The sequence below is a fragment of the Chrysemys picta genome, chromosome 2 (assembly GCF_011386835.1).
Source record: "Chrysemys picta bellii isolate R12L10 chromosome 2, ASM1138683v2, whole genome shotgun sequence".
NCBI lineage: Eukaryota > Metazoa > Chordata > Testudines > Emydidae > Chrysemys > Chrysemys picta.
This window is the reverse complement of record NC_088792.1, coordinates 93,918,293-93,939,409: the sequence shown is the minus strand read 5'-3', so window position 1 is coordinate 93,939,409 and position 21,117 is coordinate 93,918,293. Positions and strand designations below refer to the sequence as shown.

General features: G+C 41.2%; 1 protein-coding gene across 5 annotated transcripts in view; it reads left to right on the top strand.

Annotated features, from left to right (window-relative positions):
- The window catches only part of ELMO1 (engulfment and cell motility 1), a 471,086-nt gene extending 464,676 nt beyond the window's left edge, over positions 1–6,410 (top strand). For all 5 annotated transcript variants that reach the window (XM_005287366.4, XM_065587209.1, XM_042860355.2 and 2 more), the window contains 2 exons: positions 3,186–3,263; positions 5,094–6,410. In XM_005287366.4, coding sequence (XP_005287423.1) covers positions 3,186–3,263; positions 5,094–5,294 — 279 coding nt within the window. In that variant the 3' untranslated portion in view covers positions 5,295–6,410. The remainder of the gene's footprint in view (positions 1–3,185; positions 3,264–5,093) is intronic.
- Positions 6,411–21,117: the final 14,707 nt, after the last annotated feature.

Sequence of the window (21,117 nt, the reverse complement as noted above, 5' to 3'; positions counted from 1 at the left end):
GAAGTAGGAAACAGAGTTGGAAGTAGGGAGCAAATTGGAGGATTGTGAGAGAAAGGATGGATCTGGGACAGAGAGAGGACCTGGTGAAAAGAGTTGGAAGGGAGAAGTGAACACAGAGAGGTTGAGAACTGGGTTTTCAGAGGGAGGCAGAAAGGGGAAGGAGATAACAATGAGAAAGTTAATGGACTGAATGAAAAATTGAAAGTAAGACCCAGCAAAAAAAAGACAAAAGAGACAAAAAGGCAAACAAGGGAACATGGGAAACGGGGAGAGAAGGGAGTGATAAAAGAGCAAAATGGGTGCAAGACGTGGCAATGACTACAGGGCATGGCATGCAGGGATATAGGCAGGAGCTGGGATTGGATCCATTACCAGTGGGGTCTTCAACCTAGGTAGTGAGTTGAGGGGAAGAGTTAGCTAGAGAATGTTGAGAAGGAGATATCTGACAGAAAGGCTGAGCTTGGAGCATCATACTGTTTGTTATTGGTTCTTTCACATCCCCAGTCCTATGTACAGGATTTGTTGGTGACCTTCTGGAAGCTCAGTAGCTTCATAGTACAGGCTCCCTCCCCTGCGCATTTTGTTTCACGACTTGGCATTTTCTGATGTCAGTAATTGATAACACTCTGAGAGGAGATAAGGCCAGGCTTGTATGGGCAGGAGTAAATTTGGTTCTGGAATGCAGTCAGTACTCTTAATAAAATACGCTTGAGAGAGACATGCCTAAAACAGAATATAACTGCATGAACTATAAGCAATTTGATAGCTGAGTGCATCTGTAAAGCCAGGAGCTGTTGCTTCCTCTGGGAATTAACCCAGAGAGCTCCTTTTGTATGTTCTAGAAATACAGCAAGTTTGAGATAATACCCACACCCTGAGGAAAGCAAAAATTTTTGCCATGTGATACTGAAGTTGCAGATCAACCATATCAAGTGTGTATAGGGTGTAACTTAAAGTTTGTAATCCAGATTCTGGTCTTGTTATACCAGTGTAAATCTGGAGTAACTCCACTGAAGTCAATGAAGCTACTCTGGCTCTGTGTACCTGTGATCAAATCTGGTCTGGTATATCTGCTATAGCCACCACAGATTTACAGTTGTTTCATTTTTGATCCTCAGTATCCTGAATGTAGGAAGCAGTGCTCTTGTAGCTTCTAGCAGTGTAGGAACAATTGTTGTATGCATCTCTTCTCTCTTTCAAGAGAGCCAGTAAAACCAATCAGTGTTATAGGGCCACTGACCAGGAAGCAAGGGGGTAAAAAGAACCGGGCCCATGATATGGAGGGAAATATTTCTGAGTCCACCAAGTAGAGGCTACACTAGTCACTTCACTAATGACTGTTAGCGTGCGGTAAAAACTGATATTGAGACATGCTGCAATAACTGATATACCACATCTACTTGCTAGTTTCAGGATATGGAAATACCACAGTACCTTAGATAGCAGTGTGGTCACTGTTGATAAATGCTGACTATTTATTTACATAGGCTGGCACTTTCAAAGGAACTTGATTCCCATTGACTTTCAATAGGGGTTGCATGCTTAACTATCTCCCTTAGGCTCCTTTGAAAATTCCAGTTCAGAGACATAGGGGAGAAAACTGATCATCTCTTTCCAACCTCCCCCTCAAAAAAAAACTTATTTGAGATCTTTATAACTGAACAACAAAAACAGTAATATCTCAGATAGATGCAGCTACTGCATGGGAGGAGCTAACATTTTTTATTTGTAGCACTATATGCTCTCTAAAACCATTTGAAATGGAAATAAGAATGTGAACCACATTGGGAAACTTATTAATTTATCCTTATTATTACAGTATTTGTTAGACACCACTTATGTACCTAGTGTTGTGTCAGAGTTTATAGTATAGCTCTAGAGCTTACATGGCCTTGCAACAAGTATGACCTGTTAAATAAAAGCAAGAGCCAGATTTTCTACCCACACACATACACAGACCCCGGCTGCCCAACCCAAAGATCTTACAATCTGAGTAGACACACAGATGTGGCATTTTTGAAGAGCAGAGCATGGAAGGTGGAAGTTATTGCCAGTAGGTTTTGTGGGACTCCTGAGTTCTCAGAAGGGGTTCAAAGGAGGAGAGGTAGGGAGTTAGCACCTGATTTAGGAGTCTGTACAATGCAGAGAAGACAGCATGGAATAAGGCACTGAATCTGCAACGGGAAGGAATTGAATGAGGTAGTGAAGAGAGAAGCTTGGGCTGGAACATGAAGAGTGGGGGGAGTGAGAGTAGAAGAAATGAGGGTAGAGATGTAGGCGGGGGTGGAGTGGTGGAAAAGTTTGAAGGTGGTTATACTGTGGGCCAGATTCTTGGAGGCAACAGTGGAAGTGCACGTGAGGAGAAACACATAGGTAGCTTTTCACCATGTTTCTGCCTTCCTTCCTTATATTATTCAGGGTAACTCTGTGTAGCTACAGAACTGCTTTATGTTACACCAGCTTGTAATGGCCCTCTAGAGGGTGTTACGTCAGTGAGAAGCACCAGAGTGCAGGTCTGTTTGAACACACACCCCTCCCATCCCCAAAATGCCCCCTACACTGGTGGGAGTGGGCCCTGAGAGGAGGAAGAGGAATCAGCTATGGCAGCCTTCTGTGCTCCTTGGGGATTTCCCTCTGTGTGGTTGGCTCCAAACCCGCATGGGACACATTTGCCCATTCTGGTTCAGATGGCAACCAAAATGGAAGAAATCTCCTGAGAATGGATAATTTTGTAAGATTTCCGGCATCAACAATGGCACAAATATCACAAAACGAACTGTCCTTGTGAGATATCTGTCTTATGGGGCTATGGCTTCGCGAGGTTTTGGTGTCTCTGATCTCAGACCCTAGCCATGGCACGGCTCAAACCCAAACCCAAACTCTAGCCTAAGTTGGAACCCCACACTGTCACTGCTACTCATTTCAGATTTTTAGCTTTGCCTAAACCCCATTGGCACCAGTGTTGGTTCTGTTGTTGTCAGTGTCTCTTGTGATATGCTGGCACCATGGTAGTATTGGCCGGAAACGAAGTAGAATTTCAGGTGAGTATCGTTTTATTCTGGTGCATATGGTAAAGTATTTCAGTTTTCTTCAGAGTTGTTGGCAGGGAAGAGAGCAAGGTGTGAATGTGTGACTCTTTCTTATGGACTTCTAATATGGGTTTCTTTATGACTGTGTTCTTCCAGGAGGTGCTTGAGCTTGCTTTCTCTATATTGTATGACTCAAATGGCCAACTGAATTTCATCGCTCCTGATAAGCATGAGGTAAGTAGATGTTAAAGTAAGGGGAAACAAGGGTGAGATGGGGTGGGGAACACAGCTCTCCCACCTCTCTAAAGATCGTACATTTTCAGGGACAGTCTTTTTGTTCTGTGTCTGTCCAGCACCTAGCACAATAGAATCCTGGTCCAGGAGTGGAGCTCTTAGGCGATACAGTAATACAAATAATAATAAAACAGAGAGAGGCCTCTCCCTTGTCTCCTGTTTTGGGAGAGCTGTGCTCACTCATAACTCCCCCTCCTCCTTTTCTGGTGTGGTAAGAGCTCCTCTTCTTAATTCAATCTACCTTAATCACTGGAAAGTAGGTAATTCTCCCAAGTGAATACAAATAAAACTTCAATGTTCTCCTGTGTGACCAATAATCCATTCATACAAGATTACAGAATAATCAAGTTAACCTCAGCATAACATCCCTGGCCTGTACTATCAAGACTGTTAAACACCAACAGGCATCATCAGCTAGTCTTGACCGCACTCCCATACCATCAGTGGAGTTTATGGATACAAACACATTGGCCTTTTATGTTACTGAATGGCACATCCCCCCATTCTCAGTTTAATGTTGTTAAGCATGCCCCGGTACATAACACACTATACATTCTGCTGTATCCATGGTGTGGGATGTGACAGCTCTGTGAGCCAGTGGTGCAAATAAAAAAGCAAAACAAAACAGCCAACCCCCAAAGAAGCATACACCTTGGAAGATAATGGTCAATTTCCAAATTGAAGGTGGAAGCATCACAAATAATTGTCTCAAAGTATTTGGGATTTCCAGACATAAACTTAGAAGGATGCTTAGCACAAGAAAGGACAACTAAAGTGCATTAGGTATGCAGCTTTCACATTTGAAATTCTGGCTAAAACCTTTCAAACAGATGTTAATTCTGATAGAAGCTCATTTGGCTTTTCCTGAGGATTAATTTTTCAATGTCACTTAGAAGCTTTTTCGTTCCAGGAAGTGATTTGATGGAAAATCTTCAGTTAAGAGAAGTTAACAATAACGTTTCTAGAGCTCCCAAAGCTTCAGCTACTGTTAAGAGTGATTGTTTTAGATAAGACGTAGTCCTCTTCAACCTCTAGATTGGACACATGTTGGGTTCTTTCTGCCATAAATTCTGCAACAATTTAATTATAGTCCATGTTGGCTCTTAGGGGCGAATTGTCATGGAAATTAGTAAATATTTCAGTCACCTCCACCGGAAAATGCAGCATATGACTACTGCCATCTTCTAATGAACTAACAGAGGCCTTGTAATCTTTTCCTAAATATTCTCCTCTGTTTTTACCTTCAACTTTGCCGGCTCCTGGGCAGCAAGGCCCACCCCCGACCATGGGGATTGGAGCAGGCAGGGCCCCGGCGCCTCACCCCTCCGACTCACTGCGATGCAACACGCACTGCTGCTGCCATGTGCCGTCGCTCATGAGCACCCGGGAGCAGCACACGATGCGATTGCCCAGGCCCCCAGCCTCCCCACCCCTCTGCACCACCCCTTCTCCTTGAGTCCCCCCCCCAAAAGCCCATTACTCCCAGTCCCCACCCTTGCGCTGCCTCTTCCCTGCAAGACCCCGCACCCCCACTCGCTCCCTTCTCCCGCACCCTCTGTCGCTAGTCCTTGAGAAGGCTTGCTGACGTGGATACAGGTAAAGGATGGCTAGCAGATCGTGGGATGGATTGCAGGTTGATTCTGGCGGATGCAGATCCACATTTTTATATCTGCGCAGAGCTTTAACCATAAATTCCCCACTAACTGATTTGTTTGCATGGGAAAGTAGGTTAGGTCTGGACTTAATGGAGGTTCTTGTCTTCCATGGCAGTACTGTATCTGGACCGATGGATTGAATGCCCTCCTTGGGAAGGATATGATGAGTGACCTGACACGAAATGACTTGGACACACTGCTCAGCATGGAGATAAAGCTGCGTCTCCTCGACTTAGAGAATATACAGATTCCTGATGCTCCCCCACCAATTCCAAAGGAGCCCAGCAACTATGATTTTGTTTATGACTGTAACTGAAACTGCCCACTGAAACTCGCATTTAAACTGGAAATATTATAACTGGAAAGATTAAACAAAGAGAGAGAGAAGCCCACCTTCTCTATGCACACCTTGGATTATGGACTGTAGTTAAAGCACTCACTTTTCTTTCCATTCCCTACATCTGTTCCTTTCCCCATATCCCATCTCCCCCATTGCTAGCCAAAAACTACATTGCTTTAATTAACTTCTAATTGCAGTCCATTGGATGTGGCTAACGTGAAGACCACTAAGCAGCGTCCATCAGAGGAACTTTTAAATTTTTAATGCTGGAATAGGCATTCTAAATAAAATATGATGCTTCCAAACTGTATGCCTACGAAACCAAACCTGGCACTAGCAGGTGCTTTATCTGGAAGTTGCGAGGTAGAGAGGAGAAGTAGCTACTGTAAGTGGAAGGTGGAGAGAGCGAGATTTTCCCAGCCCATCCCAAGCGTCGGCTCACAACTGATTCCAAAAAAAGATGAAAAGTATTAACTGCTTAAACTTCTGCACCATCATCACCGTCATTATCCTTTACATTGGCAACAGTGTCTCCATCCTCCGTGCTCTGCTAGAGTTAGTTTCCTAGAATGAGTCATTTGCAGGTTTTCGCTGTACTGTGCACTATAACACTGCAATGCTTCTAACTTCTTTTTCTGCCGTCTCTTAAATAGCCCCATATTTCTCCCAAATTACTAGCACAAATTGTGAATGAAGGCACTCGTTCTGTTCTCTCCCTGTAGCTATTCTAAGCCTCAATTGCCTCTAAAATTGGCTTAATGCTATCCAAGGTTTTTTCTTTTTTGGTTCAAAGTAAAATAATAGTTTCCACAGATTAATGAAAATGGTGAGACATCTGAATCGGCATCATCATTGTTACAGTGTTACAAGTTTGCAAGGGATTTATTTTTTGTTTTTGTACAACGGGTTCTAACTTTTTTGGTTTTGTTCTTTGGCCAAACAAATATATTTAATGAAAAATAATTACATTGTGAGTTTATTTAGAGATGATGTTTTTATTTTTAATATCCATTGGAAACATTTGTCCGGGGAGGAAAAAATATCCAATATTTCTTTCAACTTTGCTGTTGAATAAAATCTGAGTTGTGATGATCCTGGAACTTTGTTTTTTTATTTTGAAGTTCTCTTTTACTCTATGTCATTTCTAGCACTTCTGAGGCCTCTGCTACAAAGGGAAAAGGGAAAGCGTAACTTTAGGCTCTATGGTAGCAAGATAAGCGTCTGATTACAATTACTATTTATTTATATGATGACAAAATTGCAATTGGCAAGTCTAAAGATCTGCATTGCAGTGGATAGATGAGCCTTTCTGAAAGGCAGCCATAGAGAAATCTAAATGCAAAGCAAACTAATACGATTACAGTCAATTGTAGGCCATTATTTTTAGGTTCTCATTTGCTGAAATAGCTGAGCCCCACATCTTCCCTCATCTTCCCTGAGTGGAGGGAACCAGAAACCAAGGCTGCAGATGCATAGTATGAGGGAGTGCTTACTTTGTGACATGTTTTTCCCCTCCTCCCTTCTCCAAATTCTTTGGCTGCCTACCAGTAGGTATTCCACTGGGTTCAGGCGCCAGGGATCTGAAGATGCTGGGCCTGGTTCCTGGTGAATCAATCTCTAATGCAAAGATTCCATCACCTGCAAAATTCACATGTCTTTAGTCAATGTTAACTTGCTGGATTCCTCCTCTAATATGTGAACCCACCCACAGGGATTTTATCAGACCCTGTGGTGCCATGAAGCCAGATGGGTAAATTGAGGAACAAAACCTCCATGCAGATGGTTTATGCCTCTGGTAGCTCCAACAACATCTGCAATTTTTGAGTAGGCCAAACACATTGACACCTTCACAGAGTGGGTGGGGGTGGATCACATCCTAGAGATGGAAGGAGGAAGAGGAAACTTCATGAATCCAAGCATGATGGTCCTAAATAAGATACCTTCATAGGATTGTAATTGCAATATACCTACTGTACTTTTATCTAACAGGATAGAGATGCAGATTGGTTTAGATGGTGAATGATGATAGAAAAGAAAAGAGAATCTACAGATAAACACCAGAGCAAAACATTACTGTGGGCCATAATCTGAGAGAAGATGAAGGGCAATTTCAAACTCATGGTGTGAAAGCTGGAGATGTTTAATGTAAGGAAGTGTTGCCAAGGCTGTGACATAGATAATCAGTGTTCAAAAATGATGGAAACCCAAGGCACGTGACTGCTTTAGAGGACTGGCAATAGGATCTGGATTTTGGAATGGTACTTGGAGATTGGGCATGGAAGTAGGGGTACACCTTTGTCCTGGACTGACAGTTACTTCTTTCTCTTTGAAGTCAGGGGTTCTCTAGGGCAGAGGACCTGTGTTTGATTGGCCAACACAGCCCAATGGATGTTTTTCAGTTGGCTAATTGAGCATGGTGTTGTTTTTTATGTATGTATGTATGCTCCACAACAATTTGAATGGTCTGCATTTTACAAAATCTAATTTAAAAAAATCATCTGTAGGTAACAGGATAAAAAAAAAAAAAAACATGTGAGTGGGACTAAAGGTCTGACGATCTCAGTCCACACCAGAACATACCCTAAGGATTGAATGGTCATGGAGACAGAATATCCCCCTCTCACATTAAGATGATCCCTCCAGAATAAACTTGAGACATATTGGGGAGGCAGAGAGTCTGTAGACACCTTGAGCCAGATTCTCATTTACCCTGAGGCCCCTTTATACCACTTAGGCAGTGTAAAAGGCCTTCTTCTTATGTGGCCTCTCCATTACTGGAGATTACCAACCATGGTTGCCCATTCCGAACGATCCTCTGTTAATCTCTTTGTGGATGAATAATCCATTTGATTCACCCAGGATACCACATTGTCTGTCCAAGATCTTTTTCTTCCTCATGTTCTGCCATCAACTTTCGCTTACAGAGCTCGTAAACATGCATTGCCTGCTGAACTTTTTAAAATGTGCCCTGCAAATAAAATCTTCCTTTGGATAAGATTTCTGGCTAGCATTTGCTAAGTTCCAATCATCTCCAATATCTTTTTGTTGGTTGCACAGTCTATCCATGACCTGAAGAAGAATTCTGTGGAGCTCAAAAGCTTGCTGCTTTCACCAACAGAAGTTGGTCCAATCAACGATATTACCTCATGCACTTTGACTCTCCTGTATCCTGGGATGAACAGAGCTACAACAACACTGCAAACAGTCTATCCATGAATTTTCGGAATTCTTGCATAACACCATAATTCAAAGGATTGTAGTTTCTGTATTATCAATTGTTTGAATGACCATGTTTCACAGTTGTAATTTAACATAAACCAAATGTAAGTTTTATAAATGTTAGAATTTAGTATTCAGATTTATGTCCCTTCTCATCAGATGTTTATTCTTTCAGAATGTCTCTTTCACTCTTGCTAGTCTGGTGCTGACCTCAGTATCCAATATTCCATCTTCTGCAATGATGCTTCAGAAGTAGCAATAATTTCTCACTAGCTGTATGGATAGTTTACTGGAATCTTGCATATTTTCCAAGGATCCTTGCATACCACCATAGTTTTTATCTTGTCCGCATTCAACTTTAGACCATAGTATTTGTTATAAAAACAACGAGGAGGCAGATGGCACCTTAAAGATTAATAGATTTATTTGGGCATAAGCTTTCGTGGGTAAAAAATCCACTTCTTCAGATGTATGGAGTCTTTGTTATATTCATATATAATCTCCACTAACTTCATCAGACCTTCTTCTGCCTCAGCCAACAGCACTGTCATATGCATAGTGAATGTTATTGTCACGGAGTCACTGGGGCAATGCTCTGGAACTACTCCCTACGAAACCAGTCAGGACTCTGGGGGAGCATGCCTCCTCTCTCTGAGCATACTGTCTCCAGGGCAAGAAGCTTACACACCTTCAACCTTCCTGGGTCTGACCTCAGAGCATTCAGCATCCTCTTCCACACCGTGTGCTTCCCACAGCGAGTCTGCCCAGGCAGGGCTCCTGGCAAAGCCAGAGGGCCCTACACCCCAACTCCGCAGTCAGACGTGACTTTCAGCCAGCCGGTAAAACAGAAGGTTTATTAGTCGACAGGAACACAGCGTAGGACAAAACTTGTTAGCACAGAAATCAGTGACTTTCAGCCAAGTCCATCTTGGGGGGAGGGGAGCCCAGAGCCAGGGCTCTGGTCCTCGCCCGAGCTCCAAGCCAGCCATGACTGACTCGTTTCCAGTTGCCTGGCCCCTGCCCTGCCCGTTGCTCCTCCTCTGGCCTTTGTCTCGCTTCCCAGGCCAAGAGTCACCTTGTCACATCCCCCTCCTGGGTCTCAGGTTACAAAGGGGCGGCCATAGCATCCATGCAGGTAGCTGGAGCAACCCCCACAAAGGTCACACATGCTTATTCCCACCACCTAGACATTGGTGCAATACACAGGGAAACGGAGGCAGACAGAGCATTCATGCAAAACAGTCAGACTCACATAGGCTCACATACAACATAACAAATCCCCACTTCATCACAGTTATTCACTCATCTTTCCATTCATCTTAATATCTTCTTCTGTTTCTTCAATTAATTTAATCAATCACTTGCTATAAATGTTGAATAAAGTTGGTGACACTATACAATCTTGTCTCAGTCCTCTCTTGATCACTATAGATTTTCATTTTCATCTCCATTATCATTGCCTTCTGATTCCAGTATAATTGTTGTATTACTTGGAGTTCATATCCAGCAATCCCTACAGACATTATTATGTTGAGCAATTTGTAGTGGTAGATTCTGTCAAATGCTTTTTGGAAGTCAATAAAACACGAGTGTATTGTTTTCACCATTTCAGCTGATCTTTCTGGTATGAGCTTCAGGTTCATAATGATGTTTATTTCATATTTGAGGCCCTAAGGTTGTTTGCTTATTTCCTTACCAATCTTTCCTTATAAATAAATAAATTTGTTAGTCTCTAAGGTGCCACAAGTACTCCTGTTCTTTTTGCGGATACAGACTAACATGGCTGCTACTCTGAAACCTTTCCTTATATTGTATCTTCAACAACTCACCATGTTTTTTTGAGGCATGTGATAGTAGCCTGATTGTTCTGTAGTCTTTACAACCAAACTGTGTATCCAAATCCCCAAAATGAACACTGTTATAGATTATAAAGTCTTCTGAAAAGTCTCCTGTCTTCTTTAACAAAGCTTTCAAGTCTTCATTGTTTATGCCTTTTAACAATTCAGCTGGTATTCCATCACAATTCAGCGTTTTTCCATTCAGAAGTTTCTCTATTGCTGCCATGATTTCTTCATCCATTATTGGTGGGCTTACTTGATTAATATCTAGTGGAGGTTTTTCAGGTCTATTATGACCATATCGTTCCTGGATATAGTCTCGCTATCTCTTGTTCTTGTCTTTAGGGACTATGCATTGTCAGTTGTCAGTTTTTGTCATATTGGTCACCTGTCATCTGTAATTGAAGACTATTTTCTTTTGATACATCTCACTTTGTTTGTTCTATTTATCCAATTGTTCAATTTCTTTGCGTTTCTCATTCAGCCATTCAGATTTATGCATTTATTCTTTATTTTATTTAGTCTTCGTTTTCTGTTGTCAATCTTTGTGTTTTTGTAAGAGGTTAATAGCTAATAAAAGCTTGTCTAGAACAAATGAAATAATTGCTCTGATGGATGAAAGAAGGAAAGTAAAAGCACAGAGATCAGCAACAGGGAAAAAAAAGGGGCCTTAAGGTGGGCGTAAATTACATTTAATATGATTTATTTCCACTTTAAAGGCACTCCCAGAGCGGTATAAAAAGGCCTTAGTGTAAATGAGAAAACATGCCCTTTCAGTCTTCAGAGCTGTCAATCCAATATCCTTCCCCATTATGTAATTCACTAATATTTTATAAATAAACATTTAAAGATTAATAAGTTACCTACTGCTTCCCGTTCATTTAAAAATATGGGAATGAAAATAAAGTCTTTGCATATGCTAGTGTATGTTCAGGAAAAGCTTTCATATGTAGCACTCAAGAATCTTCAGCAGACAAAATACCAGTAACATCTCTTGTATAATTTCAAAGCTGGTCAGGGACAATGCTTGAAAAAGCCAGAAAAGTGAGAGAGAAGGCAGTAAAGGTAAGTCTAATTTTAGTTTCTGTTTTTAGAGTGATTTTTCTTTTGAAAAGCAAATCATCTTATTCAGAAAAACCTGAATTAAGAAAAACATGTCTCTTGGAATGTCTGAGGCCTCAAACTGAGTGTAAGGATAAGTAGAGAAATAAAAATACTAAATAACCTGGAGCAAAAGAAAGAAGCGTGTGTCACAGAGAGAGTCCTCCAGTGCCCTTGATTGTTCTTTTTAGCAGTAATTCCCTCTTTAATCTGGTGGCCTGTTTTATTAAACATTAGGATTTGAGGGGAAAACATCCTCTTACCAGGCGACAGGCGATGAGTCTGTCTTTAGATTTCCTGTACAACTGCATAGGTTTTGACTCTTTTCCTCTTTGGAAGGGTCACTTAGTTGTTGCTTTTTTGTCCATGACTGCATTTTATTTGAATAGTGTTGATGCTACCAATAATTTTTGTCACATAAATAGTCCAAGTACAAAATGTACTATTCACAGATGATTCATCTGTGTGTCCACAGCCTCGTGCTGTAGTCGGGGCCCTGCATGGAGCTCTTGCGGAATCCACTGGTTGACCTCCGGTCTCTTCACTGCTTTTTCTTAGGCAAAGCAAGTAGAGTGCGGATCTACAAGAGTGCTCATCATGCCACCTGTGACAAAACAGTGCTGGCCAAACAGACACGGGCCACCGACCCCTACACAGTACTCCAAACAGAGTGGGAAAGAGGAGAAACACAACTCCCCCTTCCCACAAAATGCATCCCAGTGACATCCTGATGCTGAAGTTTGCTGTTAGTGGCATGACGTTGCATCAATATGGGATGATGATGGGTGGCAATGATGCAGACATTAAATAATATGATGCCAGGATTCCACACTGCAATCACTTTGTAGCTCTCTCTGACTCCATTCAAGGGCAAAATGACTCTCTCTCTCTCTCTAGCTCTATAAGGTTGAGAACTGCTAATCTATATTCATACACAAGGGTGTGGGTGGTAGAAGAACATTTTTTGTATTGTCATCTCCCTGCCTTTCTCTTTTGTTCCAGCTGCTTATTACTAGTTGATGAATAAAAGATGGAAACTAATGTGTCACGTGAAAGTTGTTCATCTAATAAAACTCAGCAGACTGAAAAGGATTTTCCTCTGATTTTTTTCCTCCTGTTGTGGGAGGTTTCTAAAGATCAATCATTTAACCAAACTAGGAATAACTCAGCTGGTCAGAAGCAGGGGATGAATGCTTAACATTTAACAAAAGAACAGAACTATTCTTCCTATAACACAATATATGAATATAAACTGAAGGGAGCACAATTTCCCTTGTTAAGTATACTAGTGCACCTCTTATGCATGGCCATTAGCATATTGAAATGTATTGGGAGATACTTTTAGAAGGAAGTTTCCAACCATTAATGTTAGCTAGGTATCCTCTCTTCCCACAATGTTTGCTACATCAAGACAATAGTCATTCAGTGTCTCTCTCTTGGATTACAAGCATATTTAAATAAAGGGCTCACATCAGGTGCCATTTATTGTCCTGATTAGCAAAGCACTTAAGCATATGCTTGCATCTATCTCTAGTCAGAAGGGACTTGACTTCAGTGGGACTTAAGCACGGGCTTAAGTGCGTTGCTGAACCAGGGCTCATTACAAGGGCAGTTTTATCAATTGCTAGGCTTTCCTTGTTTAATCTGGGACATTAAAAGTGAATGCCTGCATTCAAGTTCTTCTTCACGCAGCGCACAGTCAACTTGTGGAACTCCTTACCTGAGGAGGTTGTGAAGGCTAGGACTATAACAGAGTTTAAAAGAGAACTGGATAAATTCATGGTGGTTAAGTCCATTAATGGCTATTAGCCAGGACGGGTATGGAATGGTGTCCCTAGCCTCTGTCAGAGGGTGGAGATGGATGGCAGGAGAGAGATCACTTGATCATTGCCTGTTAGGTTCACTCCCTCTGGGGCACCTGGCATTGGCCACTGTCGGTAGACAGGATACTGGGCTAGATGGACCTTTGATCTGACCCAGTACGGCCTTTCTTATGTTCTTATGTTGTACTACATAAATTGTAATGTGACTTGTATGCTTTTTTGTTACTTTAAGAGATTAAACATAATAGGGCTTGATTTTCATTTACGCTATGGTCCCTTTGCTCTGCTGTGACAGGGATCTTAACATGGGCATAAATATAATGTTAAGTGTGAAATGACCATTACCTTTGATATTTGAATTGAGACGGAGCAATGAAACACTGCTAAAAGCATTGCTTTGTACAGGGCTCTGTACAGAATGGATGTTAGCAGAATTCTGCATGTTTCCAATGAGGTGGCTTCAAAGTAATGGTTCAGGCAGGTCAAGTCTTTCAGGGGCCTGCTGAAGTCAAGGTTAAATGAGTTGCAGACTCTTTCAAACTTGTAGCTAATTAAAATATATTTATATTATATTTTTCCTTAGTAAGTGAAGACTCCACAAAGGTCTCCTATCCAAGAAAAGAATGGGTCTAATGCGGCTTAGTTTGAAGATCATACCCTGAGCTAATATGAGGGAAATACCTCTCAAACAAGTACACTCAGAGTATAAAGTTTTCTACTAAGGATAGTTTGTTTTTATAGGTGCTGGAGAGCATTTCAGCTTTTACTGTAGACATCGTTTCTCTTCATGTCTCGTATTCTTTGGAAGTCAATAGTTATGCACTTTTAAAGCATGCTAATAAAGGGCAAATCAGGTGTTTTAAATGTGAGGAGCTTTATGTGTCTGTCCCTCTCAAGTCAGATCTACCGCCTGCTTGCAGTACATTTCAGGTGAGACAGGGCACATCACGGGAGTCGTTATTCTTCTGGACACATTTCTACTGTTAAAAAAATAAACAGGAAGATGTCATGGAAATTGGGATTCGAGAGTATTACAATGAGAACACTAAATAATGGAACAGGAGAAAATAAGCTGTGTGGAGTGTATCATCACCAAGTGATTCAGCCAAAGAAGGACTTTATCTTCTTAGACGTCTCAAGATTTGTTTTGAATTACTTTGTCTGCTTAAATTGTCATTGTAGGATTTTGTGGACTGATTGAACACTGCAATTAAATTCTCCCTTGATGAAGACTTGTAAGTCTAATTTTAAATCTTGCCATCCATGTGGCACTCAATCTAAACTGTTTTTCAAATAAGAAACGGCGCTTTTCCAAGAGATGTCAGTGTCATATCAGTTTGTCTCTAAATGTCATGTAGTCAGTCTCCTCCTCCCACTCGCCTCTCCAAATGTGCTCTTGATGCTCAGTTAGAACATTACAGATGATGTAGTTACAAGCTGTGCATTGTAGAGTGATTTCTCATGTCTTTAATGTGTGCACCAAGGGTGGCGTTGAACTGAAATTACACGTATTAGTGTGCTGGTGAGATTGGGTATTACAATGACAATGGACTTGGGGACCTGCATTATGTTAAGTGTGAGAGATGCTGTGAAGTATTATTTTCTTTTCAGTGTTTATAGTTCCATGAGAAAATGCACTGGAACAACGTTAACTCTGAATTAACAAAGATTGTGTGTAGGAATTTCCTAGTTTTTTTTAAATAGATGTATGTAAATTATCAAATTTGGGGGCTAAGCACCCTGGGCTGGAGACAGAGGCTGCAAAGCTAGTCACATATTTATATCTCCGTTTAAAAGGTTGCATTCCCAATAGTGAAAGTTTTCACCAGTGCTCCAGCTTCTTCCCTCAAGCTCCAGATTTGTCCCCTTTTCATGAGAAGCAGCAGCAGCAGCTTGGCAATTTGTATAGCTTTAAGCAGTGATTAAGAAAACATGAGTGGCAGTTAAAGCGCTCTCTGCTGAGAGCATAACATTTAAACAGAGCAGCTCTGATTGTTTCACTGGCTCCTTAATTTCCCCAGTCCTGTTGCCCATACAGCTCTGCTCCTGAGACCCTCAATCAATCCCTAGCCCAGGAAGGCACCTTCTGCACCCCATCCACTGTCTAATCCAGTGTCATCACCTTAGTTCTATGTATATATTTTTATATGAATAACATTTTATACGTGTAATTCTTATACTTGCAAAAACTGTATGTGCCCAGATTGATGTGACTACACTGGATAGTGTATTAGTGGAAAATAAGAGAGGGCTGCAGTGGGGTGGAGACAAAGGGAGGACGGGGAAGACAATGATCAAGAACAATGGGCAAAGTCTGCCATAGGGCTGAGAGAGGAAGGCCTGTCCTGTACACCTTAGAAAGCGCTTCTCTACAGTCTTTAAGAAAAGGGCAGGACAGCCTCCCCCATTCTTGCAGGCTGTCGATGATCCAGGAGAAAAGTGAGAGTGCAGGTTCTTGCTCATCGCTCAGCCGGTAAAGAGCTGAATTATGTAACTAGCCACATGTAACTAAGGGTGTCTGTGTATTAGAGCTTTGTGACCCAGTGTAGCTATAGCATTATAACTGCGCTTGTCCAAGCTCCCAGCCTCACCTCCATTGTAGCTGTGCTGGGTAGTCCCAATGAAATACATTTGGGGCCTGGTATTAGGGCCCCAAATGGGGCCCATCCCTCCCAATTCTCCTCCTTTGCACCCCAGTTACAGAAATGTTGGGAGGCCCTGGGCTCGGGGTACCTGGTATAATTGTCCTTTCCATCCCCTCTTGTCAATCCCTTGTGCTGCATCAATGTAACTTACCCCAGTTTGAAACCAAGCTAAGCCACATTTCTGCAAGCACTGCTGTATGCGGTGCAGCACATCCACGCTGGGGGTTTGCACTGGTGAGAACTACTAGAACTGGTCAGAAAAACTTCAGAAACTTGGAAAATGCCGTCTTGTCAACATTGAAATGTGTTGTTAAATCGTATCAATTTCACCACAATTTTGTTTCAGAAAGTTCCAACAATGTTGAAATGTCCCATATTAACATTTTTCAGAACTAACTGTTTGGACTTTTTCCGTTTGAAACAACTTTTTGTTTCAATTTTTTAAATTTCATATTATAATATAAAACTTTTAAAAAGTCAAAACCAAAATGAAACATTTTGATTAGTCTGAAGTGAATTATTTTCAGAATTTTGTTTGTAGAAAATTTTGAAGCCAAATTTCAAAATCCTTTGTAAAATGGGATTTTTCTCCTCTGCACAGCTCTGGTGACTACATCAGTGAAGTGCATTCAGACCAAAACCTCGGCCCTCAGAATGCTTTCTCTAACAGCCTAATTATAGGTGACTTACCTTACAAAAGTACGCTGCACAACTCTGTCAAAAATAACTGGTGAGGGTGAATTACATGCTACTATTGTCCCTGCAAAATGTTCTTGGAGAAATTAATTAGATGAAAATATACTATGTAAGAAATGTTGCAATCTCAGTAGCAATGGTTATATTGTTCATATATCAAAAAAACTGCACATCAAGAAAAGCAGCCAATATCTTTGATTTTGGAGTCATCCTTGAGTCAATTTTTTAATTCTCAGACTTCAGGGATATCTTTCCTAGAAGGATCAAAAGAAAGATTTGGACTCATTCAAAAAAGGGGTAATTTTTAAATGCTTATCAATTAAACTAGCCACATTACTAGTAAATATCCATTCATAAAATTGATTCTGTACTGAGAAATAAGTGCAATAAAATTGAGGAAGCTAAATAATAATCTTTGTACAGAGCAAAGAAGTTTGATCCCTGATTTAAATGCAAATCTTAATGGAACTTTGGCTATAGAGTCACTTTGTCACCTCTGTAATAATATAATCTCCGCCTCAAATTGAAACTTCTTCAGTTTGATTCTCCACTGCCTTATACCTTGTGTAAAATGGGTGTGAAACACTACCAGATCAAAATGGAACTGTTTTACACCCACTTTACACAGATGTAAATGACTGCACAAGGTGCAAGAGAGTGGAGAATCATGCCATTTGCCCTCGCCTTATGGCCCCGTGCAACTCTAAGCCAGCCCTCATCTCTGATCTCATCTCCCTGTGCTCTTCCAACCATGCCACCTCCCTGGCTCATTCGTTTCCTCCATTCCCTGACTCCAGGCCTTTTGCCACAGCCCACCCCAATTGCAAGGAACGTCTCCCAACCGTGATTCACCAACCCACCCTCTTCCTGTATTTAAGTCCCTCATTAAAATGTGCTTCTTCCATGTGTCTCTGAGAAGTGAACCAATCCAAACATTACAGCTGGGATTTCCAAAGGGGCCTAAGGAATTGGGGAGCCCCTTGTGAAAAACAAAGCAAAACCCTTCAAGGGCCGGATCTAAAGGTCACTGAAGTCATTGGCAGTGTGTCTATTGACTTCAATGGGCTTTGCATCAGGCCCCCAAGTTATTCCTTTCCCTGGGCTTCCTACTGTACCCGGAGTGGCTAACCTGTCCCACTGTCCATGCAGTCGTGGCTTCATTGCTATTTTTAGCATGTTAGTTCAATCAGGCCTGGAGTATGTATGTCTATCCAAGATGGAAATTACACCTCCAACTGGAGGGTAGACATACCCTTAGACTTTTAGCTCTCTGGGGCATAAAATCTCTTCATTTTGTATCCAGCTGAGTGCCTAAGACGTTGCTGGAGTTTAAAAAATGAATAAGAAGAATGACACTAGAACACTGAAATTGTTGGAGATGGTTGTCTGATCAAGATTGCACTAAAGGTTGGCAGCCAAACATCTGGCATTTTAGTCCAGCTTTTGTTGGGAGAGAATTGTTGCCTGTGTTGTATTTTTTATTACTTTATTCAGTTTAGTTTTACAGAGGCTTGTAACAGTGATCAATAACCTTCTAAAAAGGGGGGGGATGTAATTTTCTCTCCCATTTTTGTGTGTGTGTGAAACCTTGACACTGTCTTACTGGGGAAAGGACCCTCTGAGGAGACAGGTGCTAACACAAACAGCAGCGCTGGACCTTTTAAAATGGATCCCTCAAGAACAAAGACCCTGACGTTATTTAGAGCAATGGGTTGTTTGAGGAGCCACCATCTTTGCCCTGAAGGGGAAGCTTGTTTGAGTGACTTTGCACCATCTGCCCAATGCACTAACTCTCCTGCACATGTCAGTACTCCAGGGCTTTGATATGCAAAAGCCTTCAGCAATCTGTCTCTTGTTGCATGATGTAGTGCCCCCCGTGCCTCTCACTGTGAGTTGCATTGCTGAGAGACATTAAAGGAAGAGCTTGCCAGAATGAATGAAAGGCTCCTGGCACAGGCCACTTTCACCATATTTTTAATCTGATTTCTATGAACTAATCAGAGCCATTCGATGCAGGCTGTGTAGAATCGCCCTTCTTTGTCTAACCTACTGGAGCTGGAAGAACAGTGGAGTGTTCCATAGGAGAGTGCTGAGGGTATGCTTCCCACAATGATCAAGGGGTGGAAAGGAGTTTCTGTAGTTAGCTGACTGGCTGAGTTCCTGTTTGAAAGTACTATTTGAATGGTGCTGGGATTTACTGAATTACGAATTACATTTTAGGGTGCCTCGAGGCTTACATAATCATCTTTTTATTATTTAAATCTAAATAAATAAAATACAGGGAGAACAGAATTCTTGTGAACTCATCATTAGATTAAAACAATATTAACCCTCACCCTGTTGGTGACACCTTAACGCATTCAATGGATAGTTTCTAGGCGCCACTAAATGTCACTGATGTACCATTTCTTTCAGACCTCTTTCAAATGTATCAAACTCTGGACCACAATACTGAAAACTTCTCCAGGCAAGCGACCCCGGCTTCTGCCCTGCTTTATAATGCTCTGTGACTAATAAAAATAAAGATAACACATTTTTGCTGGTACTAAGTCATATCCCACATAGTTAGAAATGTCTAACATATTTCAGAAGCACAATGTTGCAGTGTCATGATGCCAGACTTACTCTAGTACTTGAACCTCATTTTTTAAAATGCCAAATGTTCTTTCACTCACTGATCTGGTGAGGTTTTAAGCTTTGCTGTAATTTATTTCTGATGGTTTCTGGGATCAGAATTTTTTTCAGTGGATCGGTACTGTTGCCTAAATTAAAGTGATAGTAGTAGTAAAATACAACAGATTTGGATTCTACTATTGTCAGAGAGATATTAAATCTCCATACCTAAAAGCTATTGGTGTATGATAGAATTATCCAGCAGTTCTGCAAGACCCAAGTGATGGGCAATGAATGATTTATGATGTGATCCTGGATAGCGAATGGCTACATTAGGAAATTTGATACCTTGCCTCACACATCGCCTGTGAAGAAGGCCTCTTCTGATGTTATAACTCCCCACATTATAAGCAATCAGGATGTGTTGCGACCAATCTGTTGCACCCGAGACAAAGACACAATTAACAGCATTAGAAAGTTGGCACACCGTATGACTTAGTGTTCTTGTTGTATACCTCTGGGGGAGGGGACGAACTTATTAAATAATTCTCCTAGTTAAAGCATCTGTAACTGATTTATGCACATTGGAGCATGAGCCTGTATGATGCTTACTAGTTCCTGGGAGGTGTTGAGCCAGTGTATAGGAGTTATTTCACCTCACACTCCAATATCTCCCAGTCAGTAGTTGGGAAGTCTAAGCTGGTTTTGATCATGACAGTAAATGTATGGGTTTTTGTTAATCATTAGTGTAATTAGGCTACACAAGTACTGTGTTCCTGTTATCATTATTTATATTACAATAGTTCCTAGAGGTGGCCATTGAGATCTGGACCCCAATGTGCTAGACGCCATACAAAGAGTTCCAAACAGTACCTGACCCAAAGAATTCACAATCCAAATTGTCAAGACAGAGAAAGAGTGGGAAGGAAAACAGAGAGTGAAGTGACTCGTGCAAGGTCTGATCAGCTGGTCAGTCGCAGAACTGGGACTCAAACCCAGGTCTCCTGAGTGCTCTGCCTATCCACCAGATCACACTGCATCTCCGGTTCTGAGTTATTATATTTCCTTGTTATTTGCTATTATATTCTGTAGAAGTTTTGGAATGTATTTAAATTTGATATTGTCCCAAATGTTCAATGTACTTATAATATATAACTACCTTCTAGAAGATGTTGGGAGAAAATGAGGCATGGAGCAGCAGAGGCTTTTCTCCCCTAGGAAAAAATGAACTTGTTTTTACCACTGGGATCTTTAGCACTAGCATCTTTTCTCCATTGAGAGCAGAGATAGAAGTGGCTTAATATTTTAGTGAGTGCTTGAATTCCTAGTTCCCCTGTCTCAGCAACTCTTGATGGCAACTAGTTTCATAACTCCCAAAGTTTACCATTGCCTTGGTCAGCAAAGGATAACATTATCTGATTCTGCTGACAGCATCAGCAGTGGAATAGTTAACAGTGTTGATATTAAGTTATCATTAGGTTTCAGAGTAAAAGCCCAATTGATATGAATGGGGACTTCTTATGTCTCTGCTGAGCCACCATTTCAGGATATATTGCAGATTCAAAAAGATGACACTTCATCAGGACACATCAGGAAGTTTACATCTGTGACCAGCAGGGCTAACAAGTATCATCATTATTATTAATAATTAAAGTTTAAATCCTGCAGCCAGGCTTCTGTGACTAGTTCCATATCCACAGACTTGTGAAAATAGAGGATCCTGTGTATAGCCCAGCCAATTGGTATTAACTTTGCCTTTCTTGTCTACTTCATAGTCATACATAACAAAACAAACCAACCCAAACAATAAGGTAATATTTTAAAATGAGAGGTTATAATAAAGATTTCAGAAATTCAATGTGTC